We start from the raw sequence: 23984 nt of genomic DNA, 5'->3' as shown, positions 1-23984 counted from the left end.
TAGTCCGGTTTTAGCCACAAAGAAAGCTGGCAACCCTGCCTGGGTCCCAAGGTCTCTTATCACACATTCTGCATTAAGCAGATTGCCGCCTACGTGGTAGTTCATGGGTACAGAGTTTTTACCAAAGGGGATGACAATGCACTTTTTGGCATTGAGCTTGAGGCCATGGCTCGGACACCAGGCATCTGTCTCAGTGAGGCCCTAATGTAGGATGTCCACATAATTTGTGGACTCTACTATGGCTCTTAGTTTGCAGTCATCTGTGAACTTCATTAGCCAGAGCCCTTCTGTGTTAGCCTGTACTTCATAGAAATAGATACCAAACAGGAGAGGTCCCAGTACTGAACCCTGTGGTACTCCACTTGTCACTGGTTTGAAGTCAGATTTGGAGTCTGCAATTTTTACAGTGTGGGTTCTGTCAGTCTGTCAGCTGGCAACCCATCTTGTGACATAGGGATTTATACCTACTTTAGTGTGTTTAGCTACAATTCCAGAATGGGGGATGATGTCGAAAGCCTTGACGAGGTCAAGATAGGCTGCGTGAACCACCTTACTCTCGTCTAAGGCTTTGGTGACTGCCTCAAAGAAGTCGGACATGATCTGCCTTTCACAAACTCGAACTGGGTGGGGTCCAGAGTTTGGAGGTTACCATTGTCTTTGTTTAGGAGTTCCACGATGATACAGTCCACGGCCTTGCAGGCCGGGCTCGTCAGGCTAATAAGGTGATAGTTCCTGGGATCAGTGGTGGCTCCCCCTTTGTGGAGTGGGATAACTGCTGCTGTGTGCCATTCATTGGGTACAAAGCCTGATGTGAGGCTATGATTGAACAGGGTGCTTAGGTGGGGAGCCAGTTCGTTCTGAAGTTCATCTAAAATGCAGCCTGGGATGTTGTCCGGTCCCCATGGATGCTGTATTTTTGGCTTTAGAGAGTGCAGCTTTTACCTGCGTAGTTGTGATTACAGGGACTCTGCATTCTTCCTGTATAGATAGGGGCCCTTTAGGGGGTGGAGGGGGGGGTAAGGTTAGCACTGAACCTATCTGCCAGGATGTTGGCAATATCAGTCGGTTCTGTAATTTTCATGCCATTCTGCTGTAACTCAGACCAGATCTGAGTGTTGCCATTGAGATTCTTGACATAGCTATAGAATGCTTTGTGGTTGTCCTTAGAATCAGTGGTGATTTTGTTTTCGTAGCTAGCTTTGGAGGATCTTATAAGGGATCTCAGCTTCTTACTGCGGCTGACCAGGGAGCTCTTCCACTCATGGGATTTTACTCTCTTTTGCAACAGTTTCTTCCTTCTATTGTAGAGTTTGTTTATGGCAGGGGACCACCAGATTAGCTTCCTTTTTTTGGAGGATAGCGTCTTGGTTCTGTTTGGGATAGCACGATCCATGCACTCGAGTAAGTGCTTATAGAGTGCATTTGTGTAGGATTCAGCAGTCGTAACTGTACTGTCCATCTGCATGGGTGTCATGAAGTTTGCCACTTCTGTCTTAAGAAGGATAAAGCTGGCTTTGGAGAAATTTTTTACCGTGGTTTCCTTAATGGGGGGTGGGAGCGGGATGTGGATATCTGGGGTGATTAGCTCATGGTCGGAAGTTGACTTCAGGTGTAGAACACCAGTCACTCATGGTGGTAATGACTAGGTCTAGGATATTGTTGCCCCTGGTGGCGGTGTTGTTAAGTTGATCCAGGGCATTGGAATTTATGAATTCCAGAAAGCGTTGAGCGAAGGAGTTGGTAAAGGAATAGTTTTCCCAGTTAATGGTGGGGTACTTGAAAACGCCCATTATTAGGGTGTTTGGTTGAACCCTAATATTTTCCAGTATATCAAGAAAAGAGGAGTGGGAATCCTGTGGCATGGTGGGGGATTTGTAGCAAGCTGCAATTTGGATTGCAGTTTTGCCCAGAGTTAGTTGCATTTTGATAACCACGGATGCATTATGCTGAGTAACTAGCCTGGCAGTGTGGATATCCTTAATGAATATGGGCACACCTCCGCCTTTGGTGTTCTGGTCCAGGTTAGATGGCCGAAAAGTGTGGTATGAGTTATAGCCTGGTAATACAGGAGTAATCTCTGGAGCATTGAACCAGGTCTCGTTACTGCACAGATATCGATGTTCTCCATTTTAAAGGAGTGCCTCGAGTGAATGCATTTTGAGATTTAGACTTCAAGCACTGAGTAGCATTACCCTCACTTTTTGCTTGCCTGTTCCTGTTACAGTGTTGAATTTGTCATTTGAATGTTGCCTAAAAAGGCACTATAGGGGCGGCAAGAGCCTTAGCCAGTATCCGGAATCCCACGGGCGACAGGTGCAGGCCATCTCTGGCAAAGCATCGTGGTCTGTCGACCATGTCGTTCCAGGCAGACAGACACTGGTTCCCCTTAGAATGACACCAGAAGCTTAGCCAATTGCTGAAGTCAATCATTTTGTGCTTGTACTGTGGTATCATTCTGGGGGATGGCAGGATGCTACTCAAGGCAAGGGTCATACCTGCCTAGGTTACAAGATCAGAGAGCTCTTCCATGTCTCTTTTCATGTAGTCCAGGGAGGTAAATCTCAGGTCGTTCACACCAACATGAACAATGACAGAGTCATATTTGTACTTGTTGTGGAGTGACCTAAGTGCATGGGTTATGTGGCGGATCCTGGCACCTGACAGGCAGCTGACAGTAACCTTCTCCTTGTTTAACCTGGTGAGTGGGACATCAGTGTGCCTTACTATAGAGTCACCTATGACTAGTGTGTTGGGTATGTTTTGCCTTATGGGCTGTGGTTGGGTGGCACACTAAGCCTGTGGGCTGTGTGTCATTTGGGTTGTGTTGGGGGTGGAGACTGCTTGCATTTCTGCTTTGGAGGTCTCTGTTGCTTCAGCAGATTATTAGTGAGAGCCTCCGCAAATGTTTTTGTGTTTCTATGTGTGGATTTTGGTGGTGAAGGTTTAGTGGGACTATGTAATGAGTGTGGTGTGGTGCAAGTGTTTACCTTCTCCGCTTGACTGTCAAGTTCAGTCGTGGTTGGAGAGAGCTTTACCTCCAGTTTGGCTAGATAAGTGCATCTCTGACAGGTTGTAGTGTTGCGTGGTAGGAGGAGAGGGTTGTCTGTGTACATTCATTAGATAGACAGGAGAGAACACTGGGCTCTGACCCTTGGACATGCCTGAATAAAAAACTATTTTCCTCTAGACAAGTGAGGAAAGTGAGTACAAGAGCTGTTTTTCTCTAAGCAAGTGAGGAAAAAAAAAACTGTTTTCCTCTAGGTAATGAGGAAGGTTGAGTGCTGTAGTAATTTGTAGCTTATTTAGTGCTTACAAGTTCTGAACAAGTGCTAAGCACAAACAAGCAAATTCAAGTGCTAAAAACTAAAAATCTGTATCTGGACTAGACTAGTTACAGGAAAGAGACAAGTGCAAATGCGGGCTTTTAAATCAGAAAGTTCAGAGAGATGGAAAAAATGCCCAAATGGCCAATAACTACAATTTCTGGGTAAAAAACACTTATGTGGTAGATAGGTTACCTAGTGCTTACCACTCCCACTGATAAGCTAGCAGGTATCCCTCCAACACAGAAAGGCTTGGGGGACTTAAGAGCTTACAAACAGTCCTGGATACAGCAAATCTGTACCTGGACTTGACTAATTACAGGAAAGGGGGAAACAAATGCAAATGTGGGCTTTTAAATCAGGAAGTTGAGAGGGATGGAAAAAATACAATAACTACAGTTTCTGGGCAAGAAACCACTCCTCATGTGGTAGATAGGTTACCTAGTGCTTACCACTCCCAATGATAAGCTAGCAGGCTTCCCTCAAACACATTTCATAGGTTGATACTAGGCTATCAGCCCTAGGGCCTATACAAGCCTAGCCTTAACAATTCTCTGGCTATTTCTTCCCACACTATTTACTTCCCTGGAGCAGTTCTGGAAGTCTGAGCAGTCTAATGGTTATCCTTTGGGACTAGTTTGCAAATTCATACGTCTTCTGTTGCATCTCTTTTATTCTTTATCTAGCTGATCTTATTTCAGACTACCTGATACAGCTTTTCATTTAGTGTTGTTATGCCAGTTCCAACATCACAGAAACACTCTTGCTGCTAGAGTACAGTTGTGTTGAAAACTTTGGCCTCAGAGGCCAACAGAGAGAGCTTATAATGTGAATGAGGAAGAATTCTAATAAATGTTTTTGTCATGCCAAATGTCTATCTGTCATAAAGAGATAAATAATAGTATATTTTATATATTAATACTATATATTTTATATATTAATACCATTTTAGCAATTGCCATTGACAGTTTTCTAATTTACATAAATCTCTGTTCTCAGTCATTAAATTCTACATGCTGCTTGTTTTACGTTTTTGTGCCCTTTCTGAAATCTAGTATTCAGTTCTTCTTTTTTTTTTCTGGCTCCTAGTGCATGACCTTGAATTTGCTAACTGTAAATACTGACTGTTAACCTACATTGCAAGCTATCTACATATTGATGAAATCATGCCACATGGCCCAACTAATTCATAGGGATTAGTACAGTAACCAAATTAATAGACTTCTGAATATGTGTTTTACACATTAAATACTTGCATATCTTTATATTTTTGATGTAAAATACTTCCCTTTACATAGTAAAGCAAGTTTCATTCATTAGGCTGAGGCACTGTCTTACATCAAATATACATAGTGGATATAAAAAGTGTACACACTCCTGCTAAATGCCAGGTTTTTGTGATATAAAAAATGAGACAATAAATAATTTCAAAACTTTTCCCACCTTTAATGTGACCTATAATAGGTTCATAGGTTAATACTAAGCTAACTGCCCTTGCGAGCCATTTTAAGCCTAGCCAATTATCCCTTGTGAGACTCAAACCCTGCTCCTTGTTCTTGCAAGGCAAACACCTTAACCATTAGGTCACCCTCCCTACCTGTACATTTCAATTGAAAGTCTGCTAGAAAAAAAATAAAAAAATAAAACAAACGTACAATAAGCTGGTTGCATAAGTGTACACACCCTTAAACTAATACTTTGTTGAAGCACCTTTTGATTTAATTACAGCATTCAGTCTCCTTGGGTACGCACCTGCCATCAATTAGAGAGACTCTGATTAACCCCAAATAAAGTTCAGCTGTCCTGGTGGGATTCTCCTGACATTTACTCAGTTGCCTGCTACAGCAAAAGCCATGGTTCGCAGAGAGCTTACAAAGCATCAAAGGGATATCATTGTTGAAAGGTATCAGTCAGGAGAAGGGTACAAAAAAATTTCCACAGCATTGAATATACCATGGAACACAGTGAAGACAGTTATCAAAAAATGGAGAAAATATGGGACAACAGTGACGCTGCAAAGAACTGGATGTCTCGCCAAAATTGATGAAAAGACAAGATGAAAACTGGTCAGAAAGACTGCCAAGACGCCAACAGCAACACTAAAGGAGCTGCAGGAATTTCTGGCAAGTACTGGTTGTGTAGTACATGTGACAACAATCTCCCGTATTCTCCATATGTCTGCACTATGGGTTAGGGTTGCAAGATGCAAGCCTTTTCTTACACAGAAAACCATCCAGGCCCAGCTAAAATTTGCAAAACAGTACATCACGTCTTCTAAAAGCACGTGGGAAAATGTATTATGGTCTGATGAGACCAAGGTTGAACTTTTTAGCCACAATTCCACAAGGTACATTTGGCGCAAAAACACTTCGTATCACCAAAAGAACACCATCCCCACGGTGAAGCATCATGCTTTGGGGCTTCTTTTCTTCGCTGGAACTGGGGTTTTAGTCAGGGTGGAGGGAATTATGAACAGTTCCAAATACCAGTCACTTTTGGCCCAAAACCTTCAGGCATCTGCTAGACTGCTGAAGATGAAGAGGAATTTCACCTTTCTACATGACAATGACCCCAAGCATACATCCAAATCAACAAAAGAATGGCTTCACCAGAAGAAAATTAAAGTTTTGGAATGGCCCAGCCACAGCCCAGACCTAAATCCAATAGAACATCTGTAGGGTGACCTGAATAGGGCTGTGCACAAGAAATGCCCTCGCAATCTGACAGATTTGGAGCACTTTTGCAAGGAAGAGTGGGGCAAATATTGCCATGTCAAGATGTGCTATGTTGATAAACTCCTACCCAAGAAGACTGAATGCTGTAATTAAATCAAAAGGTGCTTCAACAAAGTATTAATTTAAGGGTGTGCACACTTATGCAACCAGCTTATTGTACGTTTTCGTTTTTTATTTTTTCCCCTAAAAGATTTGTTTGTTTTTCAATTGAATTGTACAGGTTATAGGTCACATTAAAGGTGGGAAAAGTTTTGACATGATTTATTGTGGTCTCATTTGTTTATATCACAAAAATCTGGCATTTTAACAGGGGTGTGTACACTTTTTATATCCACTGTAACAAGTACGTATCTTCTTTTTCCTGGTTAGGGGTTGCCACAGTGGATCAACTGTCTTAAAAATCAAACAAAAAAGAAAAATACAAAACAATTTTGAAGCTAGTCCATTCTCTAAGAGCAATAATGCCCTCCAGGCTGTGTGTTCTTGTGGAAATAACGCCCTTCCAGAAGTGCATTATTTCCACAATAACATACTCCTTGTCGGTCATTATTGCTTGCAAAACATGGAGATTTTAAGCTAGACATGAAACGTTTTTAATACATCTAAGTGGCATTTTTTTATTTTATGCATTTAACACTATGCATTGTGATTTTAGGCCAAAAGATAAGAAAACATTCTAACTGTTTTCTTAAGATCAGTATAAAGAAACTGTAAACCAAATATAATAAAAGTTCAAAAACATTAAGAAAATAAGTCTTAAGATGACACCCTTGCTCAAATTAGCAAACGCATTTCAGAAAGGAGTGGGAAGGGAAATCAAACCAGAAGCAGACAAAAATCAGACCACAACAAAGTGTCAAAAACAAAAGAAAAAATATAAAGAATGCAACCAGAAGAAAAATAAAGAAAATTGGAAAGCTCACAATTACTGTGCCAAGCATAGAGAACTCCTGGAACAACCACATATTGATCAAGATTTGGTGCATTTATGGTTATAAACAGGTGAATTTAAACCAAAAAATGAAGGTTAATAAACGGTGGCACAAGACAGTAGGCTACATCGTGACGGTTTACAGTCTACAGAAACAGTGGAAGAAGTAAAGAAATGCAGGTCCTGTAATACAGAACTAAAAACAACTGTACATTTGATCACTGGTCGTGATATATTCATAAGTGCATGTGTGTATACTGAGGGGGCAATAATGAGACAAGACTGTTGTCATTGGGGACTGTACAAACACTACAATGTACAAGCAACTGGGAATATGAACCACAAAGCATTACTGAAGAAAAAAGTTCTGATTATGTAAGATCATCCAATGCCAACAGTTAAGAAAGCTGAAAAAAAGAGATGTGGTAGTCCATGAAAAAAAAGAAAAGTTTTTATCACCATACCTTGAGATTACAGTGCCCCTATGTACTAACAGACACAAAGTCATATAATAATAGGATATGCAAGCAGAGACTAGCTCAATGTAGGATACTACAGACAATCAAATAGTTTCAGTGTAGTAGGAACAAGAGAGCTAATAAACATTTTTTTCAAGCTTCCTTCAATATTTACCAATACATGTAACATTGAACTGCAGGAGGCAATTATGGGTATACTGTAGGTGCTGTGAAGACTCTTGACAAACATCAAACATCACTAAATTTCCTAAACTCCAATACCTTTACTAAGGAATTGAATCCATTTCCTGTCAGGGTATTAGAAATTCAAACTATCTGGAGAAAGAAAAAGATAAACCATCTCAGAACCAGCTTGTACAGCAAGTTTCAGTGGGCTCATTAGTAATTAGACATGTAGCTCATGAAGGAGTGAAGAGCATAACCTAATTTCCAAACTGCCCCAGAACATTTTCTGCTTAAGTGACGTAGAGTCATACTACCTCTCAAATGTACCTTATTTTGAGGAACGTTCCCCATTTTGATTCTTAAAAAGTCATTGCTCCACACATTGTTATTTAACGTACAAATGATAATACAAAAATCACATTAATTCATCAGAAGAATGTTTTATAAGTATAAAGTAATATCACAGTCCTGGTAGGGAAAAGCCAGCAACGATTGTATTTTCTGAGAAAGTTTGGCATGCCCAATACCATCCTCAGCAACCTCTATAGATGTACAATGGAGAGAATTCTCTCCCACTGTTACAGTATTGTTTGGGAATAGCAGAATATGGGATCACAAGGATCTGCAGCAAGTAGTAAAAATTGCACAAAATCTCACTGGAGTAACACTCCTTGCACTGGAACACATCTATATCAAAAGAGTTTTTAGGGGGGCTGAAAACATCATAGACACTGCCCACCCGCAACACAAACCGTTTATGCTGCTACTGTTAGGGAGGCGTTATAAGAGGACGGTAGCCAGGACAACCGGGCTGAAAGACAGTTTTAAATTATTAGACTGCTAAATAAAACTGAGATATTACCTCTCCCTCCAGTATTGTAGGTTGGTTGGGTGGTTCACATTTGGAGGGAACCTGCTTGTTTTGCACAAATGCGCTCATTGCACAGTTATATATTTACTGCTATTAGTATTTATAGACTACTTGTTGTCTTAGATAATTTCTCTTGTTAATTGTTGTTCTTTTTAAATGTTGCTGGAAGATTTGCAGAATAAGAATTTCACTGTACTTTGTAATGTTCTCTCTAGTACGCATGAAAGTTGAACTGAAATGAATTTTAGCCATCCTTTAAGCTTCCTAATTGAAGGTGTCAGTAGCGGACTGTCTAAAGCAAGTAATGATAAAGTTTGTTAATTAGCCCCAAAACTGAGATAATTCAAGAAAACTTTGCTCTCTCTCTATGCGTTAAGTTACCACAGACGCTTGACTAAACAGCTCACACAGAAACTTCGCACATCTGTAACCATGAACGACTGAGGAGGGTTTCTTCATCTAAACACAATAGAAACGTGCATTACTGATGTCAACACAAATGCGATGCCAAGTATTAACTACTTCAAAGTCTTCACTTTTTACGCGCATCCTCAGATAACGAGTTTTAAAGATATACCCCTATGAAAAGGAAAGCTTTTAGCTTGTAAGCCCTAACCCGAAGTAGTAGAACAAATAGCTACGTAAATTATGCTGTAAACTATTTTTCCGGATGTGTCTTTCCTGGAGAACAATAAAATGACAGCGGGCGGGCTCTTAAAACACTAAAACATGAAAAGAGGGCCTTACCTTTCGTTAAAGTCAGTAAAAGCAGCAGAGCTCGCATTTTCTGAGATCCCATCGCAGAGCAAAGGCAAGGAAAAAGAGAGAGACAAAAAGGAGCGTAAGCACGAAAACTCGTATGGATAGCTAACAGGAAAAACAAACAATCAAAGTCCACGATTTGAGCAAGGACTTTAGTAACTCGCTGTCTTGTCTGGCATCTGGTTAGATTTATTCAGTGCTGAAGTCTCGAAAGGCTCGCCGAGTCTATAATACACGGATGTCTTAACTGGGCCAAGATGAAAAATAGTTTAAATATATGTTCGGTGTGTGTTCATGTAAAAATCTAAACATGTTTCACACAAATGTTTAAGGCCAGAGATTAATGATAAGTAAAGTGTATTTTAAAGCGACTGAATGCTGTGTGTTACCGTAGAAATGAAAGGCTCAAAGGGGAGGAAACGTACAACTACCGACGATCTGTTTCTCTTTTGTAGAAACCCTTCTTGGACTTCAGTCGTGGAGTGTTACTGTGTGAATTATTAAGGAATCCAGAGGATTGATGTTTTTTTTTAAGTGGCTGACATTGTTAAGAGTAAATATTACCCCATGACACACATCTCTGCCCAACACTTCCTCTTGGTGGTCGCCAGTCATGCATACATCTCAACTGTACAGAATTTCGCAGAATGTCCAGATTTTTGCCTCCTATTTTTGGTGTGTTCCTCCTAAATCTGTACTTTGTTGGCAAATAGCTGAGGATTGAAGTCATTAAATAATGACAAACATTCAAGTTTAAGACTCCACATCCTTCAGAAAATTAATGCTAATGCAAAACCTATTAATCTGAAGTAGGAGAATTCATTCGTCTGCAACCTGTGGGTATGGATCCGATATCGGATCCGAACCGGCATGGTTTATCCAGCTATGGATCCGAGCTCCTAGCTCCTCCCTTCACCCATAATGCCCTGCTCTCCCTACATGACCTCAGATCTAGATGTTATGTGATCCGATCTCGCCTACATTCTGAATGATGGGCTCTGAGCCGATCCCTCGGCTCCGACTCGGCACGCTTATGCTATAGAGCGAGGCCTCTTATTGGCTGAGCTTTCTTTATCCCAGGATGCACCACCACTAATCCCCCAGATCTCGTTTGCCGCTTACAGAGCTTGGACGTGGTCTCAACATTGGCTGGGCTAAGTACTATATTAATAGTATCTTTTCCTGTCAGAAATTTTTTCTTTTTCAACCCAAAAGCTGTTTTAACAGCTATTTTTTGTGTACGAGTGTGTTTCTCGGTGTTTTATTGATTTTTACTTTAAATTTCCTGTCAGAGAAGATTCCTTTCAGTCAGAGGGGCCTTCCCCTGTTCTAACTACTTTAGTGGTTGTGTGTGGGTCAAGTACCCGTTTGAGTTAGAGGGTCTTGACCCTCCTTGCTTTCTTCCTTTTTTCTTACTGTGTAAAAAAAAAAAAATAGGGGAAAAGTTTCTCTTTTCAGTATATATATATATTTTTTGACATACTTATTGTACCTGTGTCCTAAGCTGTTTAAACTTTACTGTTGCTTCTGTTTTTACAACTATGTCTAAGGAACATAAACCATCCGGTTTTAAGAAGTGCACGAGGTGTGGGTTTAAAATGTCCATTACGGACGACCACTCCTCGTGCGTCTATTGTCTTGGCGCCAAACATTTCCAAGAATCCTGCAGTGTGTGCCATGCGTTTTCCTCTCGAGTCCTCCAGGAGAGGAAAAACAAATTAATTCTTAGAGGATTAATCAAGCCTTCTTTCAAGGAGGCTTTATCTTCCTCTCCTTCTTCTAAGAAGAGGAAAGCGTCGGCTCCGACCAGTCAGTCGGAACCGACGGCTAAGAAAGGCAAGCAGACTTCTCCATCGGCTCCACGGACTTCGGAGCCGAGGTCGGAACGGTCTGCTTCGATGCCTCCTACCTCGACCCCTCTGGTTTCGGAGCCGAGGTCTGGAGCATCGAGAGGCGGGTCATCCTCATCGGCTCCACTGATATTGGAGCCGATAAGGGTCATCGGCTCAGACACTTCCCCCTCGGAGCCGAAGTCTTTATCGGAGCCGAAAGAAATTTCGGTGAAGGCTTCCTCGGAGCCGATAATAGTGGAATCCTTTCGGAGCCGGTCCCCAGGCCCTTCGGAGCCGATGGAGAAATCGGTTCGGGCCCGATCGGTATCCTCGAGATCTTCCAGGATGTCTGATTCGGACATCGACAGGGTACTCCTTCGACTCTTCCAGTCTCCGGTGTTCCAAAAGATGGTTTCGGCTCCAGCCCATTTGGCTTCGGAGCCGATGGTCCACTCCCTTACAGTTCTTCCTCCTCCAACAGCTTCGGCACCGTTGAAGCAGGTGTTGGTGGAACCAGTGGAGGTGTTAGGGTCAGACCCGACACTTGCTCCGACTCTGGCTCCTGGGTCGGAGTTCAGTGCACGGACTTCTTCCTTTGGCCCTGGGGGGGAGGCTTCGGGATTGATGCCTTCGGTCCAAGTCTTCCTCTTGGTGCGTCGGCGGCGGGAGTACCGTCCACTGTCGTGGCCACGGAGGGGGGACCTTCCCAGGATTCTGGTGGTCCCGCCTTCAGGGCTATGAGGAGTGCTCTAGCCAAATCTTCTTTGGCCATCTCCACAGTTTCCCCGGCTCCTTCCCTACTCTTGGAGACTGGGTCGTTGGCAGTTCCCCTGTCAGCAGACAGCGGAGCCCCTGGGCCTCAGGTTACCCCCGCTGGGGTTTCTCCCCCTCCTGGAGGTCCTTCTGAAGCCTCTTCGGATGAACCTCCCAGGAAGAAAACGTGCAAGAGGAAGCACGTTGACTCCCCTGATGAGTCTTTGACATCTGACACCGATCTCGATGATGCAGAGGGGTCCCCCAAGTCGTCCTCGGATGATGTCTCCTTTGCAGACATCCTTGAAGCCCTAAAACAACGAGGCGGCTGGCAGTCCAAACCTCCCTCTGCTGATGAGTCGGTGTTCCTGAAGGCCTTCGGGGCTCAGCCCTCCGCCTCCTGGGTGTCTCCGCCCGACGAGCTCTTGGATTTGATCTGTCAAGGGCGTGGAAACACCCGGACTCTGTGGAACGGTGCCCGCTCGTCCAAACAAATTTCTTTCAGCACCCCCAGATAGAGAGTTCCTCACGAAAGGTGTGGCTGTGGATGCTATGGTGGTGGCATCTGCTACACAGCAGGATGTAGCAGAGGCTTCTACGTCCGTCCATCCTCCTAATAAGGAGTCTAGAAGCATGGATCGGTACGGCAAGCGCACCCTTAGTTCAGCGGCCTTTACTTTGAGGTCTCTGAACTACCTAACGCACTTTACGAGATTCCAGAGGGATCTGATTAAGGAGCTATCCGATACCCTCTTAGGTAACCTGCCTGAGGAGCTGGCCCAGACGGTTGGATCTCAGCTGGCTACGATGTCATCCATCTCGAACTCGTCCATGAGGCTCATCTGGTATGCGGCCGAGGGGGCGAGTAGAGCGGCGGGTACAGGCATTGCGCTACGGAGACAAGCCTGGCTTCGCCTGTGTCATTTTGCGGAGGCCTTCAAGTCTTCATTCGCCGACGCCCCTTTTGATGGGTCCTCCCTGGTTGGGCCCAAGGTGAAAGACACACTTACCCGCTGTGAACAGGAGGGTAAGACTCTGACTGCCGTAGGGGCACGATTTTCCACTCCCTTCCGGCCTTATTCCAAGGCTAAAAGAGGAGGGAAGATGTGGTTCCGGAGATCGCAGAAGTCTTACCCCTCTCAGCAGGAAGGTTCCCCCTCCAGAGGCAGAGGAGGGGGAAATTCATCAGGAAGACGCCGTCCCAGAGGCCCCCGCAACACTGGAGACCGCGAGTCCTTTCGTGGCTCCTCAACTTTTCATAGTCCCTGAGGGATTGCCCGGCTGTGCTGCTCCGGAGCCAGTCGGGGGTCGTTTTTCGAAGCACCTAAAGGCCTGGGAAAGGAGCACTCAGGACCGATGGGTGCTTCGAATTATCGCCGGAGGTTACTCCATCCCATTCTGTTGTCCCCCCCCTCAGTCCAAAAGAATCCCGGACCCGCCACCCAGTCAACGGGATACCGCAGCCATAGAAATTTCAAAACTGCTGCAAAAAGGAGCCATCCAACCGGTCCCCGCAGACCAGATCGGATTAGGGACTTACTCAAGATTCTTTTTAGTGCCAAAAAAGACCGGGGACTTGAGGCCCATTTTGGACCTAAGCAACCGAAACCGTTCAGTCAAGAAGTCCAAGTTCCGAATGGTCACTTTACAAACCATTCTCCCGTTGTTGGAGAAAGGTGTTTGGATGTGCTCCATAGACCTCAAGGACGCGTATTACCATATCAAAATACATCAAACGTCCAGGAGACACTTGCGCTTCAGCCTAGGAAGCAGTCATTTTCAGTTTCGTGCGCTGCCCTTTGGTCTCACCACAGCCCCCAGGGTGTTTACCAAATGCTTGGCAGTAGTGACTGCTCACTTGAGGAGTCTAGGATTCCAGGTGTTTCCGTACCTAGACGACTGGCTTCTAACTGCCACCTCAAAGCATCTACTTCTACAGAGCCTGCAGGCCACAATATCACTGGGCAATTCCCTAGGAATCACCTTCAATTGGCCAAAGTCTGTGTTACGGCCATCTCAAAGGATAAAATTCATAGGGGCAGAGATAGATTCAAACCAGATGCGGGTCTATCTACCTGCAGACAGAATTCAGATCATACAAAATCAGGTTCGAGCCCTACTCCCCAAGTCCAAAGCCCCAGCCAGAATGGTCTTGCAACTATTGGGATCGATGTCTGCCACAGTTCTGCTAGTTCCCTTGGCAAGGTTACACATGAGAATCCTCCAGTGGCTTCTCTCAACTCAATGGTCCTTTCAGGAACTCCCTCTCAATCATCTAATATGGATCACAGAATCTTGCAGACGAGATCTTCGCTGGGGGGTAGGTGTCTTCCAATTTGGATCAGGGACGACCCTTTGCTCTTCCTCCTCCGGCAGCCACGTTGACCACGGATGCCTCCCAGACGGGGTGGGGGGGCATTCCCTGGGCAGGTCAGTCCAGGGCAAATGGCATCCGGAAGAGACCTCTCTCCACATCAACATCCTAGAGATGAGAGCAGTACTCCTGTCCCTTCAAGCCCTTCACTGTTACCTCCCTCAGGGCGTAATTGCTGTTCACACGGACAACATGTCAGTTGTCTGGTACCTGAACAAGCAGGAAGGGACCAGATCCTATCCTCTTTGCAGAGAGGCGATGAGGGTCTGGGAATGGGCAATCTCAACCAAATGCTTCCTAGTGGCAACTCACATACCGGGCAAATCCAATGTCGTAGCCGACAGGTTGAGCAGGACCATTCTCTCTCCTCACGAGTGGTCTCTGAACATAACTATTACAAGACAGATTTTCAGCGAATGGGGAGTTCCTTGTTGCGACCTCTTCGCGACTCCTCTGAATGCGAAGTGCAAGGATTTTTTCTCCCTATCCCCGGCTCCGGGGAAGAGCCCTATGGACGCGTTAGTCCACCCTTGGCCCACCGGCCTGCTTTATGCCTTCCCTCCAGTTCCGCTACTACCCAAGGTAATTCAGAAGGCTTCTCTCTTAGGGAGCAAGATGATCTTAATTGCTCCTTACTGGCCTCATCAAGTCTGGTTTCCCTATCTTCGGAAACATGCTCTGGAAGGTCCATGGTTCCTGGACCAGATCCCAGACCTACTGACTCATCAGTCGGGACTACTACACCAGTCCCTACACACATTAAGATTGACGGCCTGGCTCCTCCTCTTCCAACCATAGTCAGGAGACATGCACTAGACCCAGAGGTAGTGCACATATTGTCTTCAGCCCACAAGTCGACTACGAAGAAACTTTATTCTAGCAAATGGAAAAGATTTGCTATATGGGCTCAACTCCGGGCCTGGATCCCATTTCAACTCGCGTAGCAGAAGTACTCAAGTTCCTAACCTCTCTTTTCAACCAAGGCTCTTCTGTTTCTACCATCAAAGTACAATTGGCAGCAATTTCTAACTTTCATGAATCCATAGACCCACCTTTAATGAGCAACAGGTTGTGTAAGACCTTCTTGAAAGGTGCTGCTCTATTAAGACCTCCAGTTTCTCATCCTGCACCTCCATGGGATCTCGATATAGTATTACGTGCCTTGACTTCTTCCCCCTTTGAACCGGCAGCTACCTGTGATTTAAAGTTTCTATCATGGAAGACAGCTTACCTAGTGGCAATTACTTCAGCCAGAAGGGTTTCAGAACTTCAAGCTTTGTCAGTAAAACCTCCGTACTTGGTTTTTCATCCAGACAGAGTTTCCCTCAGACCGAATCCTTCTTTTGTTCCTAAAGTCTGCTCTACTTTATGCTTACAACAGTCATTAGAGCTCCCAGTGTTTTTCCCAAAATACTCCAATGAAGCGGAATTTATTTTCCACACACTAGATGTCCATAGGCAGTTACGTTTTTATTTGGATAGGACCAAACATTCAAGGAATACAGATCAGTTGTTTGTGTCCTTTGCAGAAAACAAATTGGGCAACGCAGTCACAAAGGTCACTATTGCCAAATGGATCAGGGACTGTATTACTCAAGCTTATATTTTTCTAACGAGGAGCTTTCCACGCTGTCAAGGCTCATTCTACAAGGGCTATGGCTACTTGGTAGCATTTCATTCTAAGCTTGCTATTGGTGACATTTGTGCTGCGGCTACATGGTCTTCCCGCATACTTTCATTTCTCACTACAAATTAGATGTGGCATCTAGAGGACGAGCTTCATTTGGTTCCACAGTGCTCAGGAGTGTTTTCCAATGAGCCACCCGGGATTTAGGTGCTAGGGACGCTGTCCCATCATTCAGAATGTAGGCGAGATCGGATCACATAACATCTTTTAGTTATGTACTCACCATAACTTCAGATGTTTGGGATCCATCTCGCCTACATTCCTAATAACCCACCCTCCTTCCCCCTTCCTTGGAGATCAGAGGATATCAGAAGGTCCGAATCCTGTTGTTTCATCTTGAAACATCTAACAATGTTATATAAACAAGCTGTGCATGTGTGCATGAATGCGGACAAACAAGATCTGGGGGATTAGTGGTGGTGCATCCTGGGATAAAGAAAGCTCAGCCAATAAGAGGCCTCGCTCTATAGCATAAGCGTGCCGAGTCGGAGCCGAGGGATCGGCTCCGAGCCCATCATTCAGAATGTAGGCGAGATGGATCCCAAACATCTGAAGTTATGGTGAGTACATAACTAAAAGTTTGCCGTGTTCATGGTGACAGCTGGATTTTGAGCTCCTGTCAGCTAAGTGCTTTTTTGGTGTTTCCTAGTGTTTTTTCTGTCAGAAAATTTAATATTTGTGTGAATGTTGTAGGTTTTCCCCCTATTGAGATAATTTTTGGTTAATTTGGGTAAACTTTATAGTACCCTCCCCTCGCTGGTACGTAGCTTGTGTGCTTGTGGATTCTTTGGGGCCTTCTGTGTGAGTGGTTAATTTAATTTAAATCTAACTTTCTTTTGTTAAAAAAAAAAAAAAGTAAAAGTAGATTAGCGATGTCTGAGGCCCCAAAGGCAATATTTTCAAAATGCTCCGAGTGTGGCCATAAGTTATCCCTTGCTGATGGCCACACTCGGTGTGTTCGATGCCTTGGGGTTGAACACCTCACGTCTGGGTGTTCAATCTGTGCAGGGTTCAACCCCAGGGCATTGAAGGAGCGGAGGTCGAAGCTGGTCTTGGCGGGACTTTTGCCCCCGGACTCTGCTTCGGCCTCCGCCCCGTTGGTAGTTACCGCTCCGGCGGCTCCTGCCGTGCCTGCTCCCCCTCCTCCTCCCGGGATTCAAACTCCCTCTATGGGTTCGGAGGAGAGGGATGCCAGGAAGAAGGACTGGAGAGAGAAGCACCATAAGCGGCGGGCCGAGACCTCTGTCTCGGCCCCGTCGGCTAAGCGGGCTTCTCCTCCGGCCTCTCTGGCTGCTGGCTCTCCTCCTCCATGGCTCCGGTCCCCTTCTTTTTCACCGGGGCCTGAGGAGGAGGAGACCCGATCCTTCGAGGCTATCGAGGCGGTACTCAAGGCCTACCTCGGTAGCCTCATCGAGATCGACCTATAGTCTCTCTGACGCTGATCTGGACCGGATGATGCGAAGGTTCATCCAGGCCCAGATGCAGATGGGAGTGCTCCTGCCTCCCCCCCCCGGGGGGGAGCTCGACCCCATTTTTCAAGCCCATAGCTCCTTCTCCGACCTGCTACCCGGGTTCGGAGCGCTCGGAGCCGGGCAGCTTCGGAGCCGGGGGTGGGTCGGCGCCGACAGTACTAGGTACTTCGGATCCGACCCTGCCCTCGAGTGTGTCGGATCCGACCTCTCGGAGCCTTGGTCCGGGCTTCGGATCCGAGGGACTCAGTGTGCCCTCGGCGCTGTCCGTGTCGGAGCGCACTGGTCCCTCGGATCCGAGGGGGAGCCGACTGTCGGATCCTTTGGTCGAGGCCGGCTCCCCTTCGGCTTTTGATGTAGTGGAGAGGGCTCTGTTGAGGGCATCCGGACCCCCGGCCCTTGCTTCGGCTCCGTCCCGCACTCCATCTGCTCTGGGTCAGGCTTCTGTCACCCGGCCACTGGGACAGTCTGCTTCACTGCCCCAAGCAGTTCCTTTGGAACACGACACAGCTTGCGAGGGCTCCTCGGACAGCCCCCCTGAGGAAGCACCTCGCAAGCACACGTGTAAGAGGAGGCACATAGACTCCCCCGAGTCTTTGACTGAAGACACGGACTTGAAGGAAGGGGAAGGCTCCCCAAGATCACCCCCTGAGGATGTCTCCTTTGGAGACATCATGGAAATGCTTCGTATAAGAGGTGGGTGGTCTGCCCCAAAGTCTTCCTCGGACGACTCCGTGTTCTTGGAGGCATTTGAAGCGGGCCCGTCTACCTCTTGGGTGTCCCCTCCTGCCGACCCCCTGGTGGACCTCATTACCACCAGGGCGTGGAAGGAACCGGACACCGTGGAGCCAATCCCCGAGAGGCCGGACAGGATTCTCAGCCCCCCTGCTGACCGTGCCCACTGGAGTAAGGGACCCCCGGTAGATGCCATGTTGACGGCAGCAGCCACCAAGAGGGAACTCGCTCAAGAGAGTCCCTCATTAAATCCTCCGAGCAAGGAGTCTCGGATGATGGACCACTTGGGGAAGCGTATGTTTAGTTCAGCGACCTTTTCAGTGAGGGCGCTCAACTACCTGGCACGTGTCATTAGGATGCAGCGCGATCTTATCAAAGAATACGCCGCATCCCACCCCCCAGAGTCCATGTCGGAGGAGGACAAACTTTTGCACTCCACCTGTATGGCCACTCTCAGTTCCGTGACCAATACCTCTATGCGGTTACTTTCCCATGCTACAGAGGGAGGCGCTAGAGCTGCAGGAGTGGGCCTAGTCACGAGACGCCAGGCCTGGCTCCGCCATTGCGATTTCACGGAGCCCTTCAAGGCGTCATTCGCGAACGCCCCTTTTGATGGTTCTGCCCTCTTTGGCAAGACGGTTCGCGACACCTTGGTCCAGAGCGAGAAGGACGGGAAGACGCTGTCTGCTGTCGGAGTCCGCTTCTCTGTGCCCCAGAGGTCCTACTCTAGGAACCAAAAGGGCCAGAAGAAGATGTGGTTCCGGAAGTCGCAGCAATCCCAACCCGCTCCAGACAACCAGTCCTTCCGTGGCAGAAGAGGACAGGGAGGATGCCGCCCTAGGGGCAGAGGGACTCCCAGGAATTTTGGGTCCAGAGAACCTTTCTCCAACCAGTCCTTCCGTGGCAGAGGAGGACAGGGGGGATGCCGCCCTAGGGGCAGAGGGGCTCCCAGGAATTTTGGGTCCAGAGAACCTTTCTCTGACCGGCCCGCGCAGCAACCCTGAGGGGTTGCCCGACTGCTCCACTCTGGAGGCAGTCGGGGGACGTTTTTCGGCGCACCTAGCGGCATGGGAGTCTATAACATCAGACTGCTGGGTCCTCCGAATTATATCCAGAGGATACAAAATCCCATTTCTTCACGTCCCAAAACTAAAATCCCTCCCCGACATTTCACCCGATCAGAGGGAGGCAGCTTCAGCAAAAATTGGCTATCTGCTGAGGAAAAGAGCCATCCAGCCTGTCCCCCCAGACCAGCTCGGATCAGGGTTCTACTCCAGGTTCTTTTTAGTGCCAAAAAAGACAGGGGACCTAAGACCCATTCTGGACCTGTCCCTATTAAACCTGGCAGTTCCCAAGGAGAAGTTCCGAATGGTCACTTTACAATCCATCCTCCCCCTTCTGGGAGAAAACCACTGGATGTGCTCTATAGACCTCAAGGATGCGTACTACCACATACTAATGGACAGACGGTCCAAGAGGTTTCTTCGCTTCCGGCTGGGAGCCAGTCACTACCAGTTCAGGGTCCTTCCCTTTGGTCTCACCACAGCCCCCAGGGCGTTCACCAAAGTATTAGCAGTGGTTGCGGCCCACCTGAGGCTTCAGGGGGTGCAGGTCTTTCCGTACCTGGACGACTGGCTTCTCACCGCCCCAACAAGGCATCTACTTTCCTTGGCAAGAGATTCCTTTCTTTGCCTAGCTCCCCGGCTGGGCATCACGGTAAACGTAGGAAAGTCCAACCTGGCCCCTACTTAGTTAATAGAATTCATAGGAGCCAGATTAGACACGAGAAATTCAAGGGCCTTTCTCACAACCGACAGAATTCGGAATCTGCGACTCCAGGTGCGGGCCATCCTCCACTCCAGCTCGGTTCCGGCAGAATTGGTCCTGAGGGCACAAGGCTCTATGGCGGCAGCAATTTCTCTTCTTCCACTCGCCCACTTGAACATGCGGGTACTTCAGTGGACGCTTCAAGTACAATGGTCATATCTTTCTCTCCCCCTGCATCATCCCATTGCAATCAGCAAGGCTTGCAAGTGGTCTCTCTTGTGGTTGTTCCACTCCCCGGATCTCCACGGAGGCCGCCCCTTTTGTGCATCCCCCCCTCTTACCACAGTGACCACGGACGCCTCCCGCCTCGGGTGGGGGGGGCACTTTGTGGGCCGGATGGTCCAAGGCACGTGGAACGATTCAGAGACCTCCCTGCATATCAATGTTCTGGAGATGAGGGCGGTGCTCTTGGCGTTGCAAGCACTTCAAGCCTTTCTTCCCCTGGGAACAATTGCGATTCAGTCAGACAACATGTCGGTGGTCTGGTACATCAACAAACGGGGGAACCAGGTCTTACCCCTTATGTCGAGAAGCCATGAGTGTGTGGGAATGGGCGATCGCCTCCAACTGCTTTCTCATAGCAACGCATATTCCGGGTCGGTCCAACATCCTTGCGGACAAACTTAGTCGCACCATTCTCTCCCCGTACGAGTGGTCTCTTAATGCTCAAGTAGCGAAACGTATCTTTGCACAGTGGGGGACTCCTTGTTGCGATCGCTTTGCTTCTCCCTTAAACACCAAGTGCGACAGTTTTTTCGCTCTAATCCCACCTCCAGGGGATTTTCCCCAGAGACGCTCTGGTGCATGCTTGGCCTCCCAGTCTTCTTTCCGCATACCCCCCTCTGCCTCTGATGCTCCAGGTACTCCAGAAAGCCTCTCTGTTAGGATGCAGAATGATCCTCATAGCCCCATTTTGGCCTCGACAGATCTGGTTCCCTTACCTAAGGTCTCATTCAGTGAATCCACCTTGGATTCTAGATCCCATTCCGGATCTGATATCACACCCATCGAACCTACCAATTCCAAACCGGGACAACTTGAAGCTGACGGCTTGGCTGCTCCAGTTCCACTCCTAATCAGGACTCCTGGTATCTCGTCCCCAGTTAAGGCCATTCTGGTAGTGGCTCATAAACCTTCTACCAGAAAAGTTTACCGTAGTAAATGGAAGCGCTTCTCCATTTGGGCGGAGCGACAAGGTCTGGATCCCTTCACGGTTCCCCTTCCCTTGGTTCTAGACTTTCTTACTACTCTCTTTAATGATGGTGCCAGTAGTTCCATGGTCAAAGTTCAGCTAGCGGCCATTTCTCATTACCATGTTGGTCATGACTCTGGGCCTGTTATGTCTGCCAAGTTATGTAAAATCTTCCTAAAAGGCACCTTTCTGCTTAGACCCCCTGTCAAGGAGACGGTTCCACCGTGGGATCTTTCCTTAGTTCTTCAGGCCTTGACCGCTCCCCCCTTCGAGCCTGCGGCCACAGTAGATCTAAAATTCTTGTCTCTTAAGACTGCATTTTTAGTAGCCATTACTTCAGCTAGGAGAGTTTCTGAACTTCAAGCTCTGTCCATGAAACCGCCTTACTTGGTCTTCCATCCGGACCGGGTGTGCCTCAGGACTAATCCTTCTTTTCTTCCTAAGGTAGCTTCGGAAGCGAACATTAATCAGTCCATCAACCTCTCTGTTTTCTTTCCTAAATATCAGATCAAGGGTGAATACAAGCTGCATTCCTTGGATGTTCACAGGCAGCTTCGTTTTTATCTTAACAGAACAGCTGGTCATAGGCAATCCGACCAATTGTTCATTTCCTTTGCCAAATTTAATCTGGGTAAACCAATTTCCAAAGTCTCCTTGTCACACTGGATTTCACAGTGTATTCTATTAGCTTACCAAGCTTCTGGGAGGTCCGCACCGGAAGGAGTCCATGCCCATTCGACCCGGTCTGTTTCTACCTCAGCGGCCTTTAGGGCTAGGGTTCCTCTGGATGACATTTGTTCGGCAGCCACTTGGGCTTCATCTCATACCTTTATTTCTCATTACAAGCTGGATATCACATCTAGAGGTATAGCATCCTTTGGCTCCGCGGTGCTCCGGAATATCCTTCCATGATGGCCGCCCAAGACTCAGGTAGCTGGGGACTCTGTCCCACAGGTTGCTGACAAATGAATTCTCCTACTTCAGATTTAGAAGTTATGTACTTACCATAACGTTCCATCTAAGTAGGTGGATTCATTTGTCTGCAACCATCCCGCCCTCCTATCCCCTTGGCCTTGTCAGTTTCCTGCATAGAATGTGTTACCCTTTGTTTAGGGTATTTGGTACAGGGCAAACTCGATCTGAGGTCATGTAGGGAGAGCAGGGCATTATGGGTGAAAGGAGGAGCTAGGAGCTCGGATCCATAGCTGGATAAACCATGCCGGTTCAGATCCGATATCGGATCCATACCCACAGGTTGCAGACAAATGAATCCACCTACTCAGATGGAACGTTATGATAAGTACATAACTTCTAATTCTATCAACTTTCTAAGTTTGTAAGAGCAATATTTAAAATCTGGCCCTATTTGTCCCCCCATCATTTTAGGCTTTATCCAGATTTTTTTGCTCTAAGAGGTTGAGAGGTATGGTTGCCATCTTTTCAAATGGCCAAAGTGGGACATTTTTGGTACAAACATCAGATGTTACAGGCCGACACATACCCACGGTCAGTACAAAGGTTAGAACTTAACTTTTTTTGCCTAAATAAAAGCTTATTCTTGTAGCATTTTAGTTGCTTATTTTGTTTCTTATAATGTTTAGGTATTTTAGATACAGAATAACTGTTTTATGCAACTATTACATAAAATATAGGAAATAATTTTGTCCTAAAATCTCAGGACATTTGCCATTTTTACAATTTTTTTGTCAGGACACAACTGCCCAAAGAGGGACTATCTCACGCAAAGTGGAACAGGTGGTAACCCTAAGTGGCCCTCCTAGCAGTCGGGAAGTCCCCCCTGAAATGTAATACCCCCCAGTATTCCGGGCCAAAGAACAATATCAGGTTCCCTAGAAAAGTGGTATACTGATTTCAAGGAGAGAAGTTTTATAGGGTTGCCACCTTTTCAAATGGCTAAAGTGGGACATTTTTGGTACAAACATCAGATTTTACAGGCCGACACATACCCATGGTCAGTACAAAGGATAGAACTTAACTTTTTTGCCTAAATAAAAGCTTATTCTTGTAGCATTTAGTTGCTTATTCTATTTCTTATAACATTTAGGTATTTCAGATGCAGAATAACTGTTTTATGCAACTATTACATAAAATATAGGAAATAATTTTGTCCTAAAATGTCAGGACATTTGCCATTTTTACAATTTTTTGTCAGGACGCAACTGCCCAAAGAGGGACTGTCCCTCGCAAAGTGGGACAGGAGGTAACCCTAAAGTTTTATGCCGTAGGCCCCAGTACATGTGATGTGCAGTGATAAAATTGTGGATTTCTACCTGTATGTCTCTAAACTTTTGTGATGGAGGCTGTAGAGCATCCTAGGCATAAGATTCATGGTATAATTTCCAAGGCCACTGAGGCTTCATGATCATTTATTCCTTGCTAGTACTCCTTCTCAAGCCATATTTTGGGGCAATGTTTTGGATACCAGTCAAGTCATTTAGGTTATGTTTAAAAAAAAAAAAAAAAAAAAAAAGATAGTGAGTCACACTGCCAACACAGGGACAGTTTATTCCAGAGGTTTGGGAGGTGTTTGTAAACTTCTCTTTTCTTCAGACCTCACAACTGCACCTGTTTTGGAGAAACGTACCTATTTTCAGGCATGATTTACCCCTTCTCAAACTGTGCCTGTTTTTGGAGGCTAGTTTCTACAACTCCACCTGATTTTCCCATCACACACACAATTTTGAAGTTGTTCAGAACATAGGAAATCAGACTACATGACCAAAATAGTAGTGGTGCCAATAATTTAAAGAAAGAAGACCCACATGCTACGTCTCCCTTTTCCAGAAACAAAAATAAATAACACTGTGAGGTAGATTTTTGCAATATCA

At 46.3% G+C, this 23984-nt stretch overlaps 1 protein-coding gene across 2 annotated transcripts in view; it reads right to left on the bottom strand.

Annotated features, from left to right (window-relative positions):
* Positions 1–9757, bottom strand: part of LOC122789471 (microsomal triglyceride transfer protein large subunit-like) — a 1260333-nt gene extending 1250576 nt beyond the window's left edge. Inside the window, exon 1 of one of the 2 annotated variants that reach the window (XM_044056964.1) lies at positions 9252–9757. In XM_044056964.1, coding sequence (XP_043912899.1) covers positions 9252–9303 — 52 coding nt within the window. In that variant the 5' untranslated portion in view covers positions 9304–9757. Of the gene's footprint in view, positions 1–8495; positions 9120–9251 lie in introns of those variants that run through there. The other variant, XM_044056965.1, reaches the window with a different exon arrangement.
* Between the last annotated feature and the right edge of the window lie 14227 nt (positions 9758–23984).

This window comes from Protopterus annectens, chromosome 14.part0, assembly GCF_019279795.1.
Source record: "Protopterus annectens isolate FY-2018-M chromosome 14.part0, PAN1.0, whole genome shotgun sequence".
Taxonomy (NCBI): domain Eukaryota; kingdom Metazoa; phylum Chordata; order Ceratodontiformes; family Protopteridae; genus Protopterus; species Protopterus annectens.
This window is presented reverse-complemented; position numbering and strand designations above follow the sequence as displayed.